This window comes from Cetorhinus maximus, chromosome 19 (assembly GCF_964194155.1).
Source record: "Cetorhinus maximus chromosome 19, sCetMax3.hap1.1, whole genome shotgun sequence".
NCBI lineage: Eukaryota > Metazoa > Chordata > Chondrichthyes > Lamniformes > Cetorhinidae > Cetorhinus > Cetorhinus maximus.
In genome coordinates, this window is record NC_135897.1 from 66,268,135 (window position 1) to 66,285,017 (window position 16,883).

The 16,883-nt window shown below is 42.0% G+C and overlaps 1 protein-coding gene across 4 annotated transcripts in view; it reads left to right on the forward strand.

Moving 5' to 3' along the window:
• The window catches only part of eif4e2 (eukaryotic translation initiation factor 4E family member 2), a 44,118-nt gene that overhangs the window by 19,764 nt on the left and 7,471 nt on the right, over positions 1-16,883 (forward strand). For 2 of the 4 annotated variants that reach the window (XM_078563986.1, XM_078563985.1), the window contains exons 5-7: positions 3,627-3,779; positions 6,976-7,112; positions 13,819-13,892. In XM_078563986.1, coding sequence (XP_078420112.1) covers positions 3,627-3,779; positions 6,976-7,112; positions 13,819-13,858 — 330 coding nt within the window. In that variant the 3' untranslated portion in view covers positions 13,859-13,892. Of the gene's footprint in view, positions 1-3,626; positions 3,780-6,975; positions 7,113-13,818; positions 15,039-16,883 lie in introns of those variants that run through there. The other 2 variants (XM_078563984.1, XM_078563987.1) reach the window with 1 other exon arrangement.

Here is a 16,883-nt window from a genome sequence, read left to right on the forward strand (position 1 = left end):
ATTAGAGTAAATCTAATTTTTACCCTTACCAAAGCCTTTGTATGCTTCCTAAAGTGGTGCCCATAATTTTAGACGCTGCTCCAACCAGGGTTAAACTCATGTTATATATAGATTAACCACAACCTCCTGGCTTTGTATTTTCTTCCTCTATTTATGAAGCCCAGGATCCAAATGCTTTATTAACTGATTTGTTAACCTGCCCTGCCACCTTTAAAGATTTGTGCACAAAGCACCCCAGGTCTCTCTGCTCTTGCATCCCCTTTAACATTGTACTGTTAACATGTATTGTCTCTCTCCACTCTTCTTACCGAAATGTATCACCTCAAACTATTTGGTGAATTTTGAATTTCATCTTCTAAGAGTCAACCCATTTCACCAGCCTGTGTGTGTCCTCTTGAAATCTATTACTCTCTTCCTCAATGCTGCCTACACTTCTGAGTTTTGTGTTATCTGCAGATTTTGAATTTGTACCCTGTACTCCCAAGTCCAAGGTGTTAACCTATATTGAAATGTATATATTTTTTGATTCATTCATGGGACGTGGACATCACTGGCTAGGCCAGCATTTATTGCCCATCCCTAATTGCCCTTGTTCAGAGGGTTTTTAAGAGTCAACCACATTGCTGTGGGTCTGGAGTCACATGTGGGCCAGACCAGGTAAGGACAGCAGATTTCCTTCCCTAAAGGACATTAGTGAACCAGATGGGTTTTTACGACAATCGACAATGGTTTTATGGTCATCATTAGACTTTTAATTCCAGATTTTTATTAAATTCAAATTCCACCATCTGCCGTGGCAAAATTCGAGCCCAGGTCCCCAGAGCTTTACCCTGGCTCTCTGGTTTACTAGTCCAGTGACAAACCACTACACAATCGCCTCCCCTGTATATATATATATATATATATATGCTTTTAATCCCCTTAGAGACTGATAACTCTTTAAAAGAATGGAATCCCCAAATGACCCCAACGGAAAGAATCAAAGGACAGGATTTCACTTTCGAAAGCTTTTACTACGACAATCAAACTAAAATCAAAATAATTTGAACATTGACTAACAGGCAAATAATACTTAATTAGAACGATAAGTTTCACTTTAAACCAATACCGCAAACATTACTGGCACTCATATGGCATCAAGAGCAGTCCCAAAGTTCCTCCCAGCTTTTCTGGTAGAGTTCCACCATTCCACATCATGCTGGGTTGAATTTTTCCAGAGCTTTAGCCAACCTCTCCACTCTATGTTTTCCAGATATGATTGTCACCAGCAATGCACACTTCGACAAACCCTCTCTCCCTCCGGTCACCTCAGTCATGACAGCACAGATTCCAAGAGACTCCTTTATATAACCCTGGAATAAACCCCATTAAACAATCAAGTTGACTTTGGTAAAACTGCCTTTTCCACAGAGAAATTTACCATTTCTCCCTGTCCTTTTTTCTACTGAACGGAAAAGGACCTTTTCCAGGGAAAGGTTCACTTACTTTGCCACATGAGTTTCTATGAGAGTGTCTTTGCTTTATGCCCACAGCCCAAGTTGTAACCTGACTCCCATTTACTTGTCAGTTTGCTCTTTCCCTTCTCGCTCTCATCTCCATAGCCACCTAGGTCACAGGAGCACTTCTCATAAGTCTAATGACAACATTGCCGGGAACCACTAACTTCTTTCCTCAGAAGCCAACTTAGTTTCACTTTGGATTTAAAGGGACCTTCACAAAAGAAAATACAGGCTTTTTGCAAAGCGTAATGTCTCAAAAATAGTAGTAGCCCCAATGCTGAACCTTGGGAAGCTTCACTGTGCCCCTGCTGCCAGTCTATAAAACAGGCATTCACCACAATTCTGTTTAACATACCTTAAGCCAATGTTGTATCCATACTGCCCATTTTATCACATAGGCTTGTTAGCAAAATTGAAGCACAATATGTGGTACTATATCTGCTGTGTTCTATTAGTTGTAGGCAACCAGAATGACCTGTTGATATGTGATATATGGGCACATCAAGGTGTGGGGGATTGTTGACCGCTCTGGTTCTGTACCACAGAATTAATTGTCTGCAGGAGAAGAGGAGAGAAATGAGCTCAAGAAAATCAACATATAGTTTCTATGCACCAGTACAAAGACATTTTAATTGTTATGTTGTACAAGAAGGGTTGCAATTTTGGGCTGAGTATTTAACAAATGCTTCTTGAGTTTGTTGTGGAATATGTTATTGTTGTTCATTAGCAAGTATTAATTTTATGTACTGAACAATGGGATACCAGGAAAGATCCTTAATGATCAGGAGAATGGGTTGTGTGGGATAAGATGCAGATGGTGGAATTCTGGACTGTTTATTGTTTATATTGGATTGAACTTGGAATGCTGATAAGGAAGGTTATTGGAGAAGTCAAGATAAAATTTGAGAGTCAAGACACTTGCTAAGAGAATAAAGCCACAAAATTCCACAGGTTTTGAACAAACAAAAATAAAGTTGACTATACAAGGTCAAAAAGATGAAACAATTTACAATATCTATCTTATAATCTAACATTCAGGGTTAATATGAGGCACATATGAATTAACAGGCGAACTGTGCTCAAACACACCACACTGCAATAAATAGCAAATGTGCCCAAGACACATGCCACAGATTTCTCAGCAGTCAACCCAGATGTCAGTAAACACTGTGAGTCAACCAATCTCGTTGAAACTCTGCCTTCCTTACAAGGGCCTCCAAACTTTTCACTTTCAAAGATCAAGCCTCTGAATTCCCTCAAAACTACTCCAACTCGGACTGCCTCAACAACACACCTCCCAGGGTGTCAACCTCATCTCCTGAGACTCCATTCCCCTGCACTCCAGCCTCTACTTAATGGCACAATTTCAGCTTTCTAATAGCTTCACTGGGCTGGCAATGCCTCTGGATTTCACCAAGCTCCAAACTCCCCAGGCACACCAAGCTATAATTAGCTCCCAGGACTTCTTCTGAGCCCTAACCTTTTCAAGCTCCACCCTATTCCATGATGACAAAGCCTTCCAGGGTTCACTGAATACTTTTAAATTAATTGTAGCTTTAACTTCCAAAACAAAACAACTCTCTGCGCTGCATTTCTTTGCAACCAGTGTAGACCCCCTCATCTCCAATTCTCCAGCTAAGTAAGCCCACCTACTGTTCTATGGTCTTGCCTTTCTAGCTGCTAACCCCTTAAGTCAACATGGCCCCAACCTTTTAGTGTAATAATCTTCAAGCTGCTTTAGTTGCATTTTCTACATTTAACCCTTAATCTTCCCAGATCTAAAAATTACCTCTAAAATATTGCTATGGACCACGAACTAGGTATTTATAACAGAGTGAAGTTAGGACAAAGCTGGGTGATAATTGAGCGATGGAAAAGGGCACTGTTGGTGATGAGTATGACATGAGAAAGATTGAGGAACCAATGAGGAAGTTGCTAAAATGTTACTTGTTCCATTGCAATGAATCTCCTGCTGCTTGACTGTTTAGACTGTTGAAGTCACAAGGGAGCCAACAATTCAACTGCCTCCCTTCCCAGTTACAGCAGATTTTGTGGAGGAGAGAGATAAAATAAATGAATGAACATAAAACTAGCCTTTGATTTAAGTTTTTTTCTGATCTTTTCCAGGATGAAGCTAATAAGAATGGTGGAAAGTGGATTATCCGTTTGCGGAAAGGACTAGCATCACGTTGCTGGGAGAATCTGATTTTGGCAATGCTGGGTGAGCAGTTTATGGTTGGAGAGGAAATATGTGGAGCTGTTGTTTCAGTTCGATTTCAGGTATACCACCTGCTTCAATTTTGCAGAGAAAATTGCTTGTTTTAGTTTTGTGTGAACAGTAGCACAAACAATAGTAATTGCCTATTTTAAAAATGCATTTCTTTACACCAAGCATATTGTGAAAGTGCTTGTGTTCCATGAAAGGTTTATGAAAATTTCTAGTGAGTAAAAATTATATTCGTTAATCCAAAAACAGAAAATGCTGGAAAAACTCAGCAGGTCTGATCGCATCTGTGGAGAGAGAAACAGAGTTGATGTTTCGAGTCCATATGACCCTTCTTCAGAGCTACAGAGAAGTAGAAACGTGATGAAATTTATACCGTATAAAGGGGGTGGAGCAGGTGAAGCTGGATAGAAGGCCAGCCATAGGTGGAGGCAAAGGAGAGATTGACAAAGATGTCATGAGCAAAAGGACAAAGGGAGTATTAATGGTAATGGTAAGGGCTAAAAGTGCTGATAGTTGCATTAAGGTAAGAAAGCAGAATGTGATAATAGCAGGACAGGAGTATGCACTCAGAAAAAAACAAGTAACAGATGGCCCTAGTGGGGGGAGGGGGTGGTAGTAGGGGGGTGGGGGAAGGGATCGAAAATGGGATAAGAAGGGGGGATAAAAAGGGTGATAAAACAATGAATAAATGAATGAAAGTTAAAATGAATAAAAATAAGTGGATAAAAATAAAAATGAATTTTGAAAAAAGGGTTGCGGATAGAGGTGAGAGTTATGGCCTGAAGTTGTTGAACTCAATGTTAAGTCCAGAAGGCTGTAAAGTGCCTAATCAGAAGATGAGGTGCTGTTCCTTCAGTTTGTGTTGGGCTTCACTGGAACATTGCAGCGGGCCAAGGATGGACACGTGGGCATGAGATCAAGAAAAAGAGGGCACAGATTTAGTGATTTGTAAAAGAAGCAAGTGTGACGTGAGAAATTTATTTTTCTCAAGTGGTTCGGGTCTGGAACGCACTGCCTGGAAGTGTGGTGGAGGCAGGTTCAATTGAGGCATTCAAGAGGGCATTAGATGATTATTTGAATAGAAACAATGTGCAAAGGTATGGGGAAAAGGCAGGGCAAAGCACTAGGTCAAAATGCTCATTTGGAGAGCTGGTGCAGAGCTTGATGAGCTGAATGGCCTCCTTCTGTGCCATTAAGATTCTGCGATTCTTTCCCCCTCCAATCAGTCCATGCTCGTTCTTTCCCCACTCCCTTTGTTAACTCCTGCCCCTGCCCAATTTGCCATTAACAGCTTTTTTCCCCCTCAAAGCTTCTCCCCCTTTTCACTTCTGTCTCACTTCTACCCAAATTCTGACCATTGCATACTGGTTATACCTGGTAGTTTCCAGGAGAATTCTCATCCATGTAAGCAGCAGCTAGACTTGAGGCATTTCCATTATCATCAGGAATGGTGTTAAAGCCAGAAGGGCCCTGTCCAGTCTATTACCATTAAATGGGTAGGAGTGGGATTGAGGACAGAGGAGTTTGATCTGTACTGATTTTTGTCAGCAACTAGACGCAACTATTTTTGCTCTACTTTTTAGGTTTGGCAAGGAGGCAGTGGTGATAGCCTAACCCAAGTCAGACTATCAAGTGTAGAAAATTCCAGGATCTGATTAGTTACATTCAAAAGGGTGACAGTGAGGTGACCTGTTAACCCACAAATACATATATATCCCAAAAGAAGTACAGGGCACTGAGCAGAGCTAGGCAGATAGTGTTAAGTAGGTGGACCACTATCTTAGGAATAGAGTAGACCTCAAATGTCAGGCCCCAGAGAGAGAATCTGACCTATGTTGAGAAACATTGCTGCAGGAAATTCTAACCTTCAGTGGACGTGATGAATGATTTTTGAAAACTTGTTTGATTTTCTTGTGTTTGTTAATTGGTAGCTGTTTAAAAATTCAAAACGGTAATTGGTTGATCTTTCATGACTGAAAGAGGATTACAACAATTAGTGTTATGCACTTAAGTTATTTATGGTTTTCTTTATTTTTTTTGCCTTATGTTTAGTTGATTCATATTTATACATATTGGAAAATGTAAGCACAATATATTAAATTTACGATGTATGGCATGCAATCCTTGGCTGGAAGTTATTGCGATGGGGTCAGAAGTGAAAGGGGGTGGCAAAGGTTCTCCTGCTCGTGCATCGGCTGGTTAAGTAGCAGTCGGAAGGCAGGGTTACTGGCGATTCATCTAGCTGTTTGTCCAGTATTGGTTGATTAGATATTTCCCCTAGCTAAGTATTGGAAATATCAAAGCCATTGCCTTCGGTCCCTGCCACATATTCTCTTCTGTAATCATCAACCTCCATCCCTCCACATGGTTACAGTCTGAGGCTGAGCAAGACTTTTTGCAACCTTGTTGTTCTATTTGACCCCAAGATGAGCTACCAACAGCATATCTGCTCAGTCGCTAAGACAGCCTACTTCAACCTCCATAAGATCATCCTTTCCCCACTTGCTCCAGTTCATCTGCTGCTGAAGCCATCATCCATGCCTTTATGTTTAGATTCGGCAATTATCCAAAGAAGAGTCAAAATGAACTCAACATTAACTCTGTTTCTCTCTCCACAGAAGCTGCCTGACCTGAGTTTTTCCAGCGCTTAGTTTTTATTGACAATATTCTCCTGGCTAGTCTCTCATCTTGTATCCTCTGTAAACTTGAACTCATTCAAAATTTTGCTGTTCATTACCTAATTTTCACCAAGTCCCATTCACCCATTGCCTGTGTTTGATGGTCTACATTTGCTCCCAGTCCAGCACCCCTCAATTTAAAAATTTTCATTCTTGTTTTCAAATACTTTTGTGGCCTTGCCATTCCTTAGAATCCTCCAAGATATGTACATGCCTCCAATTCGGGCCTCTAGCACATTCCTAATTTTTATCACTCTTCATCTCTGGTGGGCATCCCTTCATCTGTTTTGGGCCTAAGATCTGGAGTTGCCTTCCTAAAGCTATCTGCTTCTCTCTCTCTCTCTCTCTCACCTTTTTGACCCCTTACCTATTTGACCAAACTTTTAGTCACTTGTCAAATTTTCTTATGTGTTTTGTGTCAAATTTTGTTTGATAACTCCTGTGAAGAGTCTTGGAATGTTTTGTTATATTAAAGGTACTGTATAAATGCAAATTGTTGTTGTTTTGAGATAAAGTGCAGTGTGTGATCCTCCAGAACTAATTACACACTTTGATTTCTCTTTATTACTAGGAAGACATTATCTCAATATGGAATAAAACAGCCAGTGACCAAGCTACTACGGCTCGCATACGAGACACATTACGACGTGTCCTAAACTTACCACCTAATACTATCATGGAATACAAGACTCACACTGACAGTATCAAGTGAGTACAATCAGGAGCTAACAGAATTGTTTAGCCCAAGGTGTTTATATTGGGTATTAAACTTAAAATATTGAAATTAAAACAATATTGCATAAATCAAGTGAAATATGAGGGAATGTGCATAAGTAGTGAATACATAGTCAGTAGTCACTTGTATCAGTGGCACCAAAACTGAGATGGTGAAATGAAAAGAGTTGACATTGATGTTATTATTCTCCTAACACTCACTCCATACCTCTCGAATCAGTCTGAAGTAATGATTTGTTTTCTTTCTTGTGTTGTAATCCAGTTCAAATTACTGGCCTGAAAGATGCACTGTAGTTTATCTAAAGGTATAAGAATTGCTATTCATTTCAATTGCATTCATTTGCACACACTATTAAACTGACATCAGAAAGGGACACTCTTTTGTGAACTAAGATTGGAAGGAAACACCTTTATGATGGTGATTTTTAATGTGACTACGCTACAAATGCAAAATATACACTTAATTTAAATGGAACTTTAAATTAAGCTACTACTCTTAATTCTTATGTTATGTTTAAGTGCCACTAGATATGCTGCCAACGACACCTTCTATCACATTGCTGATGATTGAGAGTGGACTGATGGGGCAGCAGTTGGCCAGATTGGATTTGTTCTGCTTTTTATGGACAGGAGATACTCTGGCATTTTTCCATCTTGTTGAGTAGGTGCCAGCTGTACTGGAACAATTTGGCTAGGGGCCCAGCTAGTTCTTCAGCACTGCAGCCGGGATGTTGTCAGAGCCTTTGCTGTATCCAGTGCCTTCTGCCACTTCTTGATATCATGTGGAGTGAATCAAATTGGCTGATGACTGGCATCTGTGATGCTGGGGACCTCAGGAGGAGGTCAAGATTGATCATTCACTCAGCATTTCTGACAGAAGGTGGTTGCAAATGCTTCAGCTTTGCCTTTTGCACGAATGTGCTTGGCTCCCCCAACATTGAAGATGAGGTTATTTGTGGAGCTGCCTCCTCCGGTTAATTGTTTAACAGTCTGCCACCATTCAAGACTGGATGTGGCAGAACTGCGGAACTTTGATAAGTTCCATTGGTTGTGGGATCGCGTGTTCTATCACATGCTGCTTCCGCTGTTTAGCATGCGCTTAGTTGTGTGTTCTAGCTTCACCAGGTTGGCACCTCATTTTTAAGGGATGCTGGTTGCTACTCCTGGCATGCTTTTCACTCCTGATTGAACAGGGGTTGACCCCTAGCTTGATGGTAATGGTAGAGTGAAGGATATGCCAAGCTATGTGGTTACAGATTGTGGTTAAATACAATGCTGCTGCTTATGGCCTGCAACGTTTCATAGATGTCCAGTTTTGAGCTGCTAGATATATTCTGAATCTTGCGCATTTAGCACATTGATTGTACCACACAACACGATGGAGGGCTTCCTTAGTGTGAAGATGGCATCTCATCTCCATAAGAACTATGCGGTGGTAACCCCCAGTACTGTCATGGACAATTATGTTTGCTACAAGTAAATTGATGAGGGCAAGGTCAAATTGTTTTATTCCCTATTGTTGGTTTTCTCACCATCTGCTGCAGGCCCAGTCTAGCAGATATGTCTTCAGGATTCAGCCAGTTCAGTTAATAATGGTGCTACCTAGCCACAGTGAAAACCATTAAGTTTAGCAATTAAATAATTTAATTCCTCCCAGCCACTCCCCCTGTCTCTCCCCCACCCCACTCAATTCCTTGACTTGAGGGGAAGTCTCACATTCCATGGAACATGAGGCGACTAGTTTGGTTAAATTAGGAGCAACTATTGGGATTCAATGAAATGCTTGATTAGAATAGTAGGGCAGAATCTGTGTGAAATTTATATTAGGTGAGTGGCTTACCCATTGCGCTGCTCATGGTGAGCCTGACTTTGGGAGTCAAGAGGTGAGTTACTCACTGCGGAGTTTCTAGCCTCTGATCTGCTCTTGTAGCCACAGTATGTATATATCATTGGTTCAGTTAAGATTCTGGTCAATGGTTATCCACAGGCTGTTGATGGGATTCGGCGATGGTCAAGGGGAGATGGTTAAATTCTCTCTTGTTGGGGATGGTCATTGTCTGGCACTTGTGTGGTGCACAGATTACTTGCTACTTACTAGCCAAGCATGAATGTGGTCCAGATCTTGCAGCATTTGGACACGGACTGCTTCAGTGTCTGAGATGTTGCGAGTGGTCCTGGACATGGCAATCCTCAGTGAACAAGGCCACGTTTGATCTTATGGTGGATGGAAAATAATTGAATCAGCTGAGGGTAGTTGGGCCTCGGACACTACCCTGAGTAACTCCTGCAGTGATAGTCCGGAGCCAGGATGTTTGGCTCCAACAACTATAACCATCTTTCTTTGTGCTAGGAATGCCACCGGCAAGTGGAGAGATTTCCCTCTGATTCCCATAGACTTTAATTTTGCTAGGGCACTCAGTCAAATGCTGCCTTGATGTCAAGGGCAATCACTCTCAACTCATTTTTGAGGACTGGCCTCCTGTTGCTAGTTGTATTCAACAAGGCTATACTTCCATATTGGCAGACTACAGAGAGCTTAGTTTCTTTCGTATCTCTACCAGCCTTGCACATTAGTTTTGATTGGTACTGCTGGACTTTTTCTGTTTAAGCTAATGTTGAAATATGTTTAGCCTCACTTTGATTTATAGGATGTTTTTAGTTCTGTAAGCCTGGGAATGGAAGAAGAAAATTTAGGCCCCAATTTTACCCGCCCAGAAAATTTGCATTTATATACTGCTGTTCACGACCACCATCTCAAAATGCCTTACAGCCAATGAAGTACTTTTGAAGTATAATTGTTGTAATGCTGGAAATGTGGCAGCCAATTTGTGCACAGAAAGCTCCCAGAAAGATCAATTTGATGGCCAAATAATCTATTTTTGTGATGTTGATTGAGAGATACTACCATTTAAGCTGGGCCTCATCTGAAAGATGGCATGTACAACATTTCAGCACTTGGTCAGCCCTGCACTGGAGTGACAGCCTAAACTTTAGTACTCAAGTCCTGGAGTAGGTCTTGTACCCTGAACCTTCTGACACAGGTGAGCCATGACTGACATTTGGGACCCCTGTAGAACACGTGTTTTGCTCCAATTAACATTACAAGGGAGATGGAATATAAAAGTAGCAAAGTCTTGCAGTGGTTGTACTTTTTAGTCTTCCGTGTCGTCGTTGGCTTCTTCTTTGTCTTCGTCATTGTGGTCATCTTCAGCTTCATTGTCTTCTGTCCCTCAGGACCAAGGATGACTTTCTGCCACTCCGGTGTTATGCGTCCTGAGGTGACTAAAAAGCCCAATGCTGGATCTGCACACTCTGCCGCAGGTGGGGCAGGTAGTGTTTGATGAGGCGGGTGGGTAGGATTCTTGGATTTTGGTATGCTCCTTCCGCTTAGCCTCCGCCTGGAGGCCAAGAGTTGTGGGAGGGGGCCTGAGTTAGGACTGGAACAAGAATGTTCTACATACCCCCCAAAAATTCAGACATAACTGGGGCCCATGTGGGTACCCATAGCAACACCTTTTATTTGGAGAAAGTGAGACAAGTTAAAGGAGAATCTGTTCAGTGAGAGAACAAGTTCAGCCAGGTGGAGGAGAGCGGTGGTGGATGGGGATTGTTCGGGCCTCTATTCAAAGAAGTGGAGAGACCTCAGACCGACCTAGTGGGGGATGGAGGTGTAGAGGCACTAGACATCCGTAGTGCAGAGCAGGTGGTTAGGGCCAGGAAACTGGAAATTGTTGATATGAGATAGGATATCAGAGGAATCGTGAATGTAGATGGGATGAGACTGGACAAGGGGAGAGAGAATGGAGCCAAGATAGGAAGAAATGGGTTCTGTGGGGCAGGAGCAGGCTGACATGATGGATCTAGCAGGACAGTCTGGTTTGTGGATTTTGCATGGGGCGCTGAGGGGTGTCTCATGTAGGACTCCAGTGGAGGGGGTCATCGTTGGGGGGCGATCCAGCAGGAGAGGGGAGTTCAGTGGAGGGGGTGGGGCTCCCGCGGGGGGAGTTCAGCAGAGGGGTGGGGCTCCCGCAGGGGGGGGCAGTCCAGCGGAGGGGTGGGGCTCCAGCGGAGGGGTGGGTGTCCCGCAGGGGGGTATCCAGCGGAGGGGAGAGTTCAACGGAGGGGAGGCGGAGTCCCACAGGGGGGGATTCAGCAAGGGGGAATCCAGCAAGGGGGAATCCAGCTGAGTGGGGTTCCTGCAGGGGGGAATCCAGCCGAGTGGGGTTCCTGCAGGGGGGAATCCAGCGGAAGGGGGCTCCCGCGGAGGGAATCCAGCGGAGGCAGTTTCATGCGGGGGAATCCAGCAGAGGAGGCTGGTCCCCTGGGTGTGTCCCGTGGGGGTTAATTGAGGGGCCGTCAGGGGGTTTGGCGGTTAGTGGGGGAGTGGTTTTAATTCCTCCAACTTTTTCTGGGTAACTTATTGTAAGACAGTTGGAACCACCCGAAGTTTGTGGTTTATATCATTGTTTCGGATGGTTCCCATTGCAGGGAAATTGCCTAATGAAAGTTTGAACTTCCTGGGCAATTGCTGTGCAGTCCCTACGTGGGAACTTCCAGTAGGGGGCGCCCAGCACAGTTTTGGGGTACCCTTCGGTACGCCGTCCCATAACTCAGAAGTTATGGGCCAAGATACTTTCAGTTTAATAGCTCATGCTTACTGTATGCTCTTTTACATCCTGTATGTTCTCCTTGCACCTCAAATTTATTTTGTATAATTTCCTATCTCTTGTTTTTGCATGTTAAGGAAGTGAACTTTGTACCTTGTGATCATTTTGTCATTTATGACAAGTTTAATTTGTCCTTGGAAACATTTCTGTGTAATTGTTTCAGAGTTTAATTTATTCCAAGAATACATTTCTCTGATGGCATTGGTTTTTTTGTTGCCCTGTATACTAAACAAATAAAACTGACATTTTAGACATAATTGCCTTGTTGGTATTGGCTGAAACCATGCTACTGATGACCAAAAAGACATTGTGATGTGAGTAGTAGAATGCGTTTCTTATAACGTGTCAGTAATCAAGTAAAATAAAAGCTCATTCTACTTGGGTCCACTTCTTAAAAAAAAATGCTCCACAGACTCTTATTCATAGCTACTCGGAGAAACTCCCATATCCCCTCTAAAATTACTACTTAGATCAGTATACTGAAGAGGTTACATTCATAGAATCATAGAATGGTTACAACGCAGGAGGGGGCCATTTGACCCATTGTGTCCATGCTGGCCCTCTGAAGGAGCAATTTGGCTAGTGCCACTCCCCTGTCTTGTCCCCATAGTCCTGCAAATTTTTCCTTTTTCAGGTAATGATTCAATTCCCTTTGGAAAGCCTGAATTGACCCTGCTTCCACCAGTCTCAGGCAGTGCATTCCAGATCCTAACCACTCACTGCATGGAAAAGTTTATACTCATATCGCCTTTGTTTTTTTTTTGCCAGTTACCTTAAATCTGTGCCTTCTGGTTCTCGATCCGTCCACCAATAAGAACAGTTTCCCCCTATTTACACTGTCCAGACCTCTCATGATTTTGAATGCTTCTATCAAATCTCCAGGGAGAACAGTCCCAACTTCTCCAATCTTTCTACATAACTGAGGTTCCTCATCCCTGGGCCATTCTTGTGAATCTTTTCTGCACCCTCTCTAATGGCTTCACATTCTTCCTAAAATGTGGGGTCCAGAACTGGACTCAGTACTTCAGTTGAGGTCAAACCATGTTCTGTACCCTTGGCTTTTGTACTGTATGCCCCTCTTGATGAAGCCTAAGATGACATATGCTTTATTAACCACACTCTCAACCTGCTCTGCCACCTGCAATGATGGGTCAAAGGTGGTTTCAAAAAACAAATTAGTCATACAGTTTGTGGAGTGTAAATTAATTTGGAAGTAATCTTTTTTAGGATACGGTCCTCCTCTTCCTTTCCACACTATTTATCCTACATGTACATTGCTCTTCCTTTCCCGCTGTCTTTTGTGGTTTGGAGCAATTTGAACTTGGCCATTTTATTTTGAGATATCCCTTTATTTTATTTGCACTGTCATCTCTTTAACCATCACTGCTAAAACAGAACTGGGTTGCCATATATGGAAATAGTAAGGAGTATAATACTAAAGGGGGTTACATTTTATTACTTCAATAATGCTACATCACTTGGATAATTAGAACTTAATTTATATTGGACTTAATTCTATCCGATTCCAGTTTTCTTGTATATAGCATGTTATCAGGCTGTAATTTATTGCCAACAGTGCCTGTTGAGAATAAGGTGTGAAGCTGATGGGTATAGGCTGCTCTTACAAAACACTACAGTACAGTTGTATAATGTCCATAAAAATGAAATTTGCTCAATTTGCAATGCAGAGCATAAAATGGTTAATGCAATGCTGTGCAGAAATGTGCATGTCTTAATTCACAAAATCTTTGGAATAAAGTAATTGTAATGTTCCTTTTAGTGAAATAAAGTTAGTTGAATAATATGATGTGTTCTGGAAACTATGAGCAATGCATTTAGCAAACAGATTGAGATTTTGAACAAGTCTGAAAATTTGAATTAGTTTTCTTTTTTACATGTGGTAAAAGCTCCATATATAATAAATGCCTTAATATTTGTAACTGTTACTTCAACTGATATTTCAAACTACGTTGAATGTGCACCATAATATATTCTCTAATCTTCTTTCACAGAGACAATTCAAGCTTTCGAAATACGAAAATCACTTTATGAGATCTTCATTGCACTCCGTTTGTTTAGTTGAAAGGTACGCTCTGCTTCGTTCTAGAGGAACACCACATTTAAACAAAAAAATAAATATCTTGGAATGGGATGATGTTCAGTGTAAATCCCAACAGGACATCATTATTTCAGGGAAAACTTACTCTGCTATTGGTCAATTATTGTTCTGACAGAATCAAACTTTTATTTTTTTTTAAGTCAAGTTGAGTCTGCTATGCTAATGTCCCCTATTTCTATACAGTTGTTATGTTTGTTTTGAAATTTGTGAGTATTGTGAATGTCTGTGTTTTGTGGGTACGTAAGTATTAGACTTAGAGCTCATGGGCAAAATTTAATGCCCTCCCCGGTAGCGAGTTTGGTGATGAGGGGGATATTTAATCAGACGGGAGGGTGGTGGGCTTGTCACATGGGGAGCATGAGAAGCAAACTGTCTGAGGTTGCATGCGGGCAGGCAGCTTGTTCAGAGGCGTTTGGTAGAACCATTCCCGCACTTGCTGCCAACCTCTTCTGCCCCTCACCCTTCCCCCGCCTTTGCTACTGTCCCTCTCCACCACCAATCCCCCCTCTGCCGCTGCCCCCTGTCAATTCCCCCTGCTCTGCCACCTCCCCCCTGCCCCTTACCCCTCCCTCTGCCACCTCCCCCTTGCTCAGCCCCCCCAGCCATCTCCTCTTCTGCCCCCCCTGCCCCAGCCACTACCGCCACCCCCCTCGGCCACCTCCCCACCCCTCCCCCTCTGCTGACTTACCCCTCCGCCATCCTCCCCTTCTCCTCCGCCCTCCCCCTGGGAAAGGCCCACCACTCTCTGGTTAAATGCTTGAGTGCCACTTAATTCCGTGGGCCTCTCCTAAGAGAGATGAAGCAGGGCTGTTGCAAGACCCCTGTAGACTCCATTAAATATTGCTCAATGAGTCTGCTTGCTAACTGTGTATATAAATTATTGGTTTTCACCTGACTCATGGCATTTTCATCTTATTCTCTGATCTTCCAAATTTTCTCTACTTTTTTTACCTTTCTATTTATCCTCTTTGATCTTTTGCTTTTATGAAGAAATGCTACATCTTGGTAAACAGTCTTTTATTTGAAGATGTAAATGTTTGGATCAGAAGCAAAACTTCACATTATTTGTCAGCTTGGTGCTATTTTCAAATAAAGAGCACTTTATGACTAAAAGCATTTTGTGTTTTGTATTAAATCTGGCCTTATTCCCATTTGTTTGCCACAGCACAGATGTTTGGAATAAGTAAGTTGCAAATTGCTTATTAGAGATGATAATCACAGTGGCCTTCACAGAGGAATAGACAGTTTTAAAATCAAGGTACCCTAATGAAACCTGGAAAAACAAGCAGTAGCAGACATTTAAGGAGGTATTTCGTAACTCTCAAAAAAGATATATTCCACTGAGAGAGAAAGACTCTGTGAAATGGATGCACCATCCGTAGCTAACTAAAGAAGTTAAGGATGATGTCAAAAGATGTCGCAAAGATTAGTGGATTTGGAAAATTTTAGAAATCTGTAAAAGATGACTTAACAAAAAAGGGAGAAATTGAAGTATGGGAGAAAACTAGCAAGAAATATAAAAAACAATAGTAAAAGCTTCTACAAGTATACAAAATGAGTGTTGGTCCCTTAGAGGGTGAAGCTGGGGAATTAATAATGGGAAACAGGGAAAGAGCAGAGACTTTGAACAAGTATTTTATATCTTTCTTCAAAGTAGAAGACACAGCATCCCAAGAATAGTGGAAAAGCAGGGGGCAAAAGGAAGGGAAGAACAAACTTAATACATTCATGACCACGAAAAGAAAAAGTACTAGGAAAATTAATGGGACTAAGTCCCCAGGCCCTGGTGGCCTGCATCCTAAAGAAAGTGGCTGCAGAGATGGTGGATGTATTGGTTGTAATTTTCCAAAATCCCCTAGATTCTGGAAAGGTTTTAGCAGGTTGGGAAACTTTAACTGTAACACCACTATTCAAGAAAGGGAGACAAAAAGGAAACTATAGGCCAGTTCGTCTAACATCTATCATTGGGAAAATGCTAGAATCCATTGTTAAGGAAGTAGTAACAAGACATTTAGAAAATCATAATACAATCAGGCAAAGTTAACATGGCTTTGTGAAAGGGAAATCGTGTTTGACAAAATTATTAAGAGTTCTTTAAGGATGCAACAAGCAGAGTGGGTAAAAGGGAATCAGTAGTTGTAGTGTATTTGGATTCCAAAAAGCATTCAATAAGGTTACTACACAAGATAAGAACCCTGTTGTTGGGCATGGATAGAGGATTGGTTAATTAACAGAAAACAGTTGGGATAAATGGGTCATTTTCAGATTGGCAAACTGTAATTAGTGCACTGCCACAGTACTGCCGCCTCAACTATATACAGTTATTAATGACTTGAATGAAGGGACTGACTATTTTAGCCAAATTTGCTGCTGATACGCAGGTAGGAAAGCAAGTTGTGAGGAGGATACAAAGAGTCTGCAAACTGAGGTTAAATGAGTGGGCAAAAATTTGGCAGGTGGAGTTCACTGTGGGAAAATGTGAGGTTGGCAGGAAGGATAGAAAAGCAGAATAATACATAGTGGAGAGGCAGAATACTGCAGTACAGGGGGATCCGGGTGTCCTGGTAAGTGAATCTCAAAGAGTTAGCATGCAGGTACAGCAAATAATTAAAAAGGCCAGTGGAATGTTGGCCTTTATTGCAAAGGGGTTGGAGTAAAAAGGTAAGGAAGCCTTGCTACAACTGCACAGAACATTGGTGAGACCACACCTTGAGTACTATGTACAGTTTTTGTCCCCTTAAGAGACTTGCATTGGAAGTAGTTGAGAGAAGGTTCACTAGCCTAATCCCTGGGCTGAAGGTGTTGTCTTATGAGGAAAGGTTGAGAAGCTTGGGCTTATTGAAGTTTAGAAGAATGAGAGGTGATCTTATTGAAACATGTAAGATTCTGAAGGGGCATGACAAAGTAGATGCTGGGGGGATGTTTCCTGTCATGGGGGAATATAGAACTAGTGGCCAC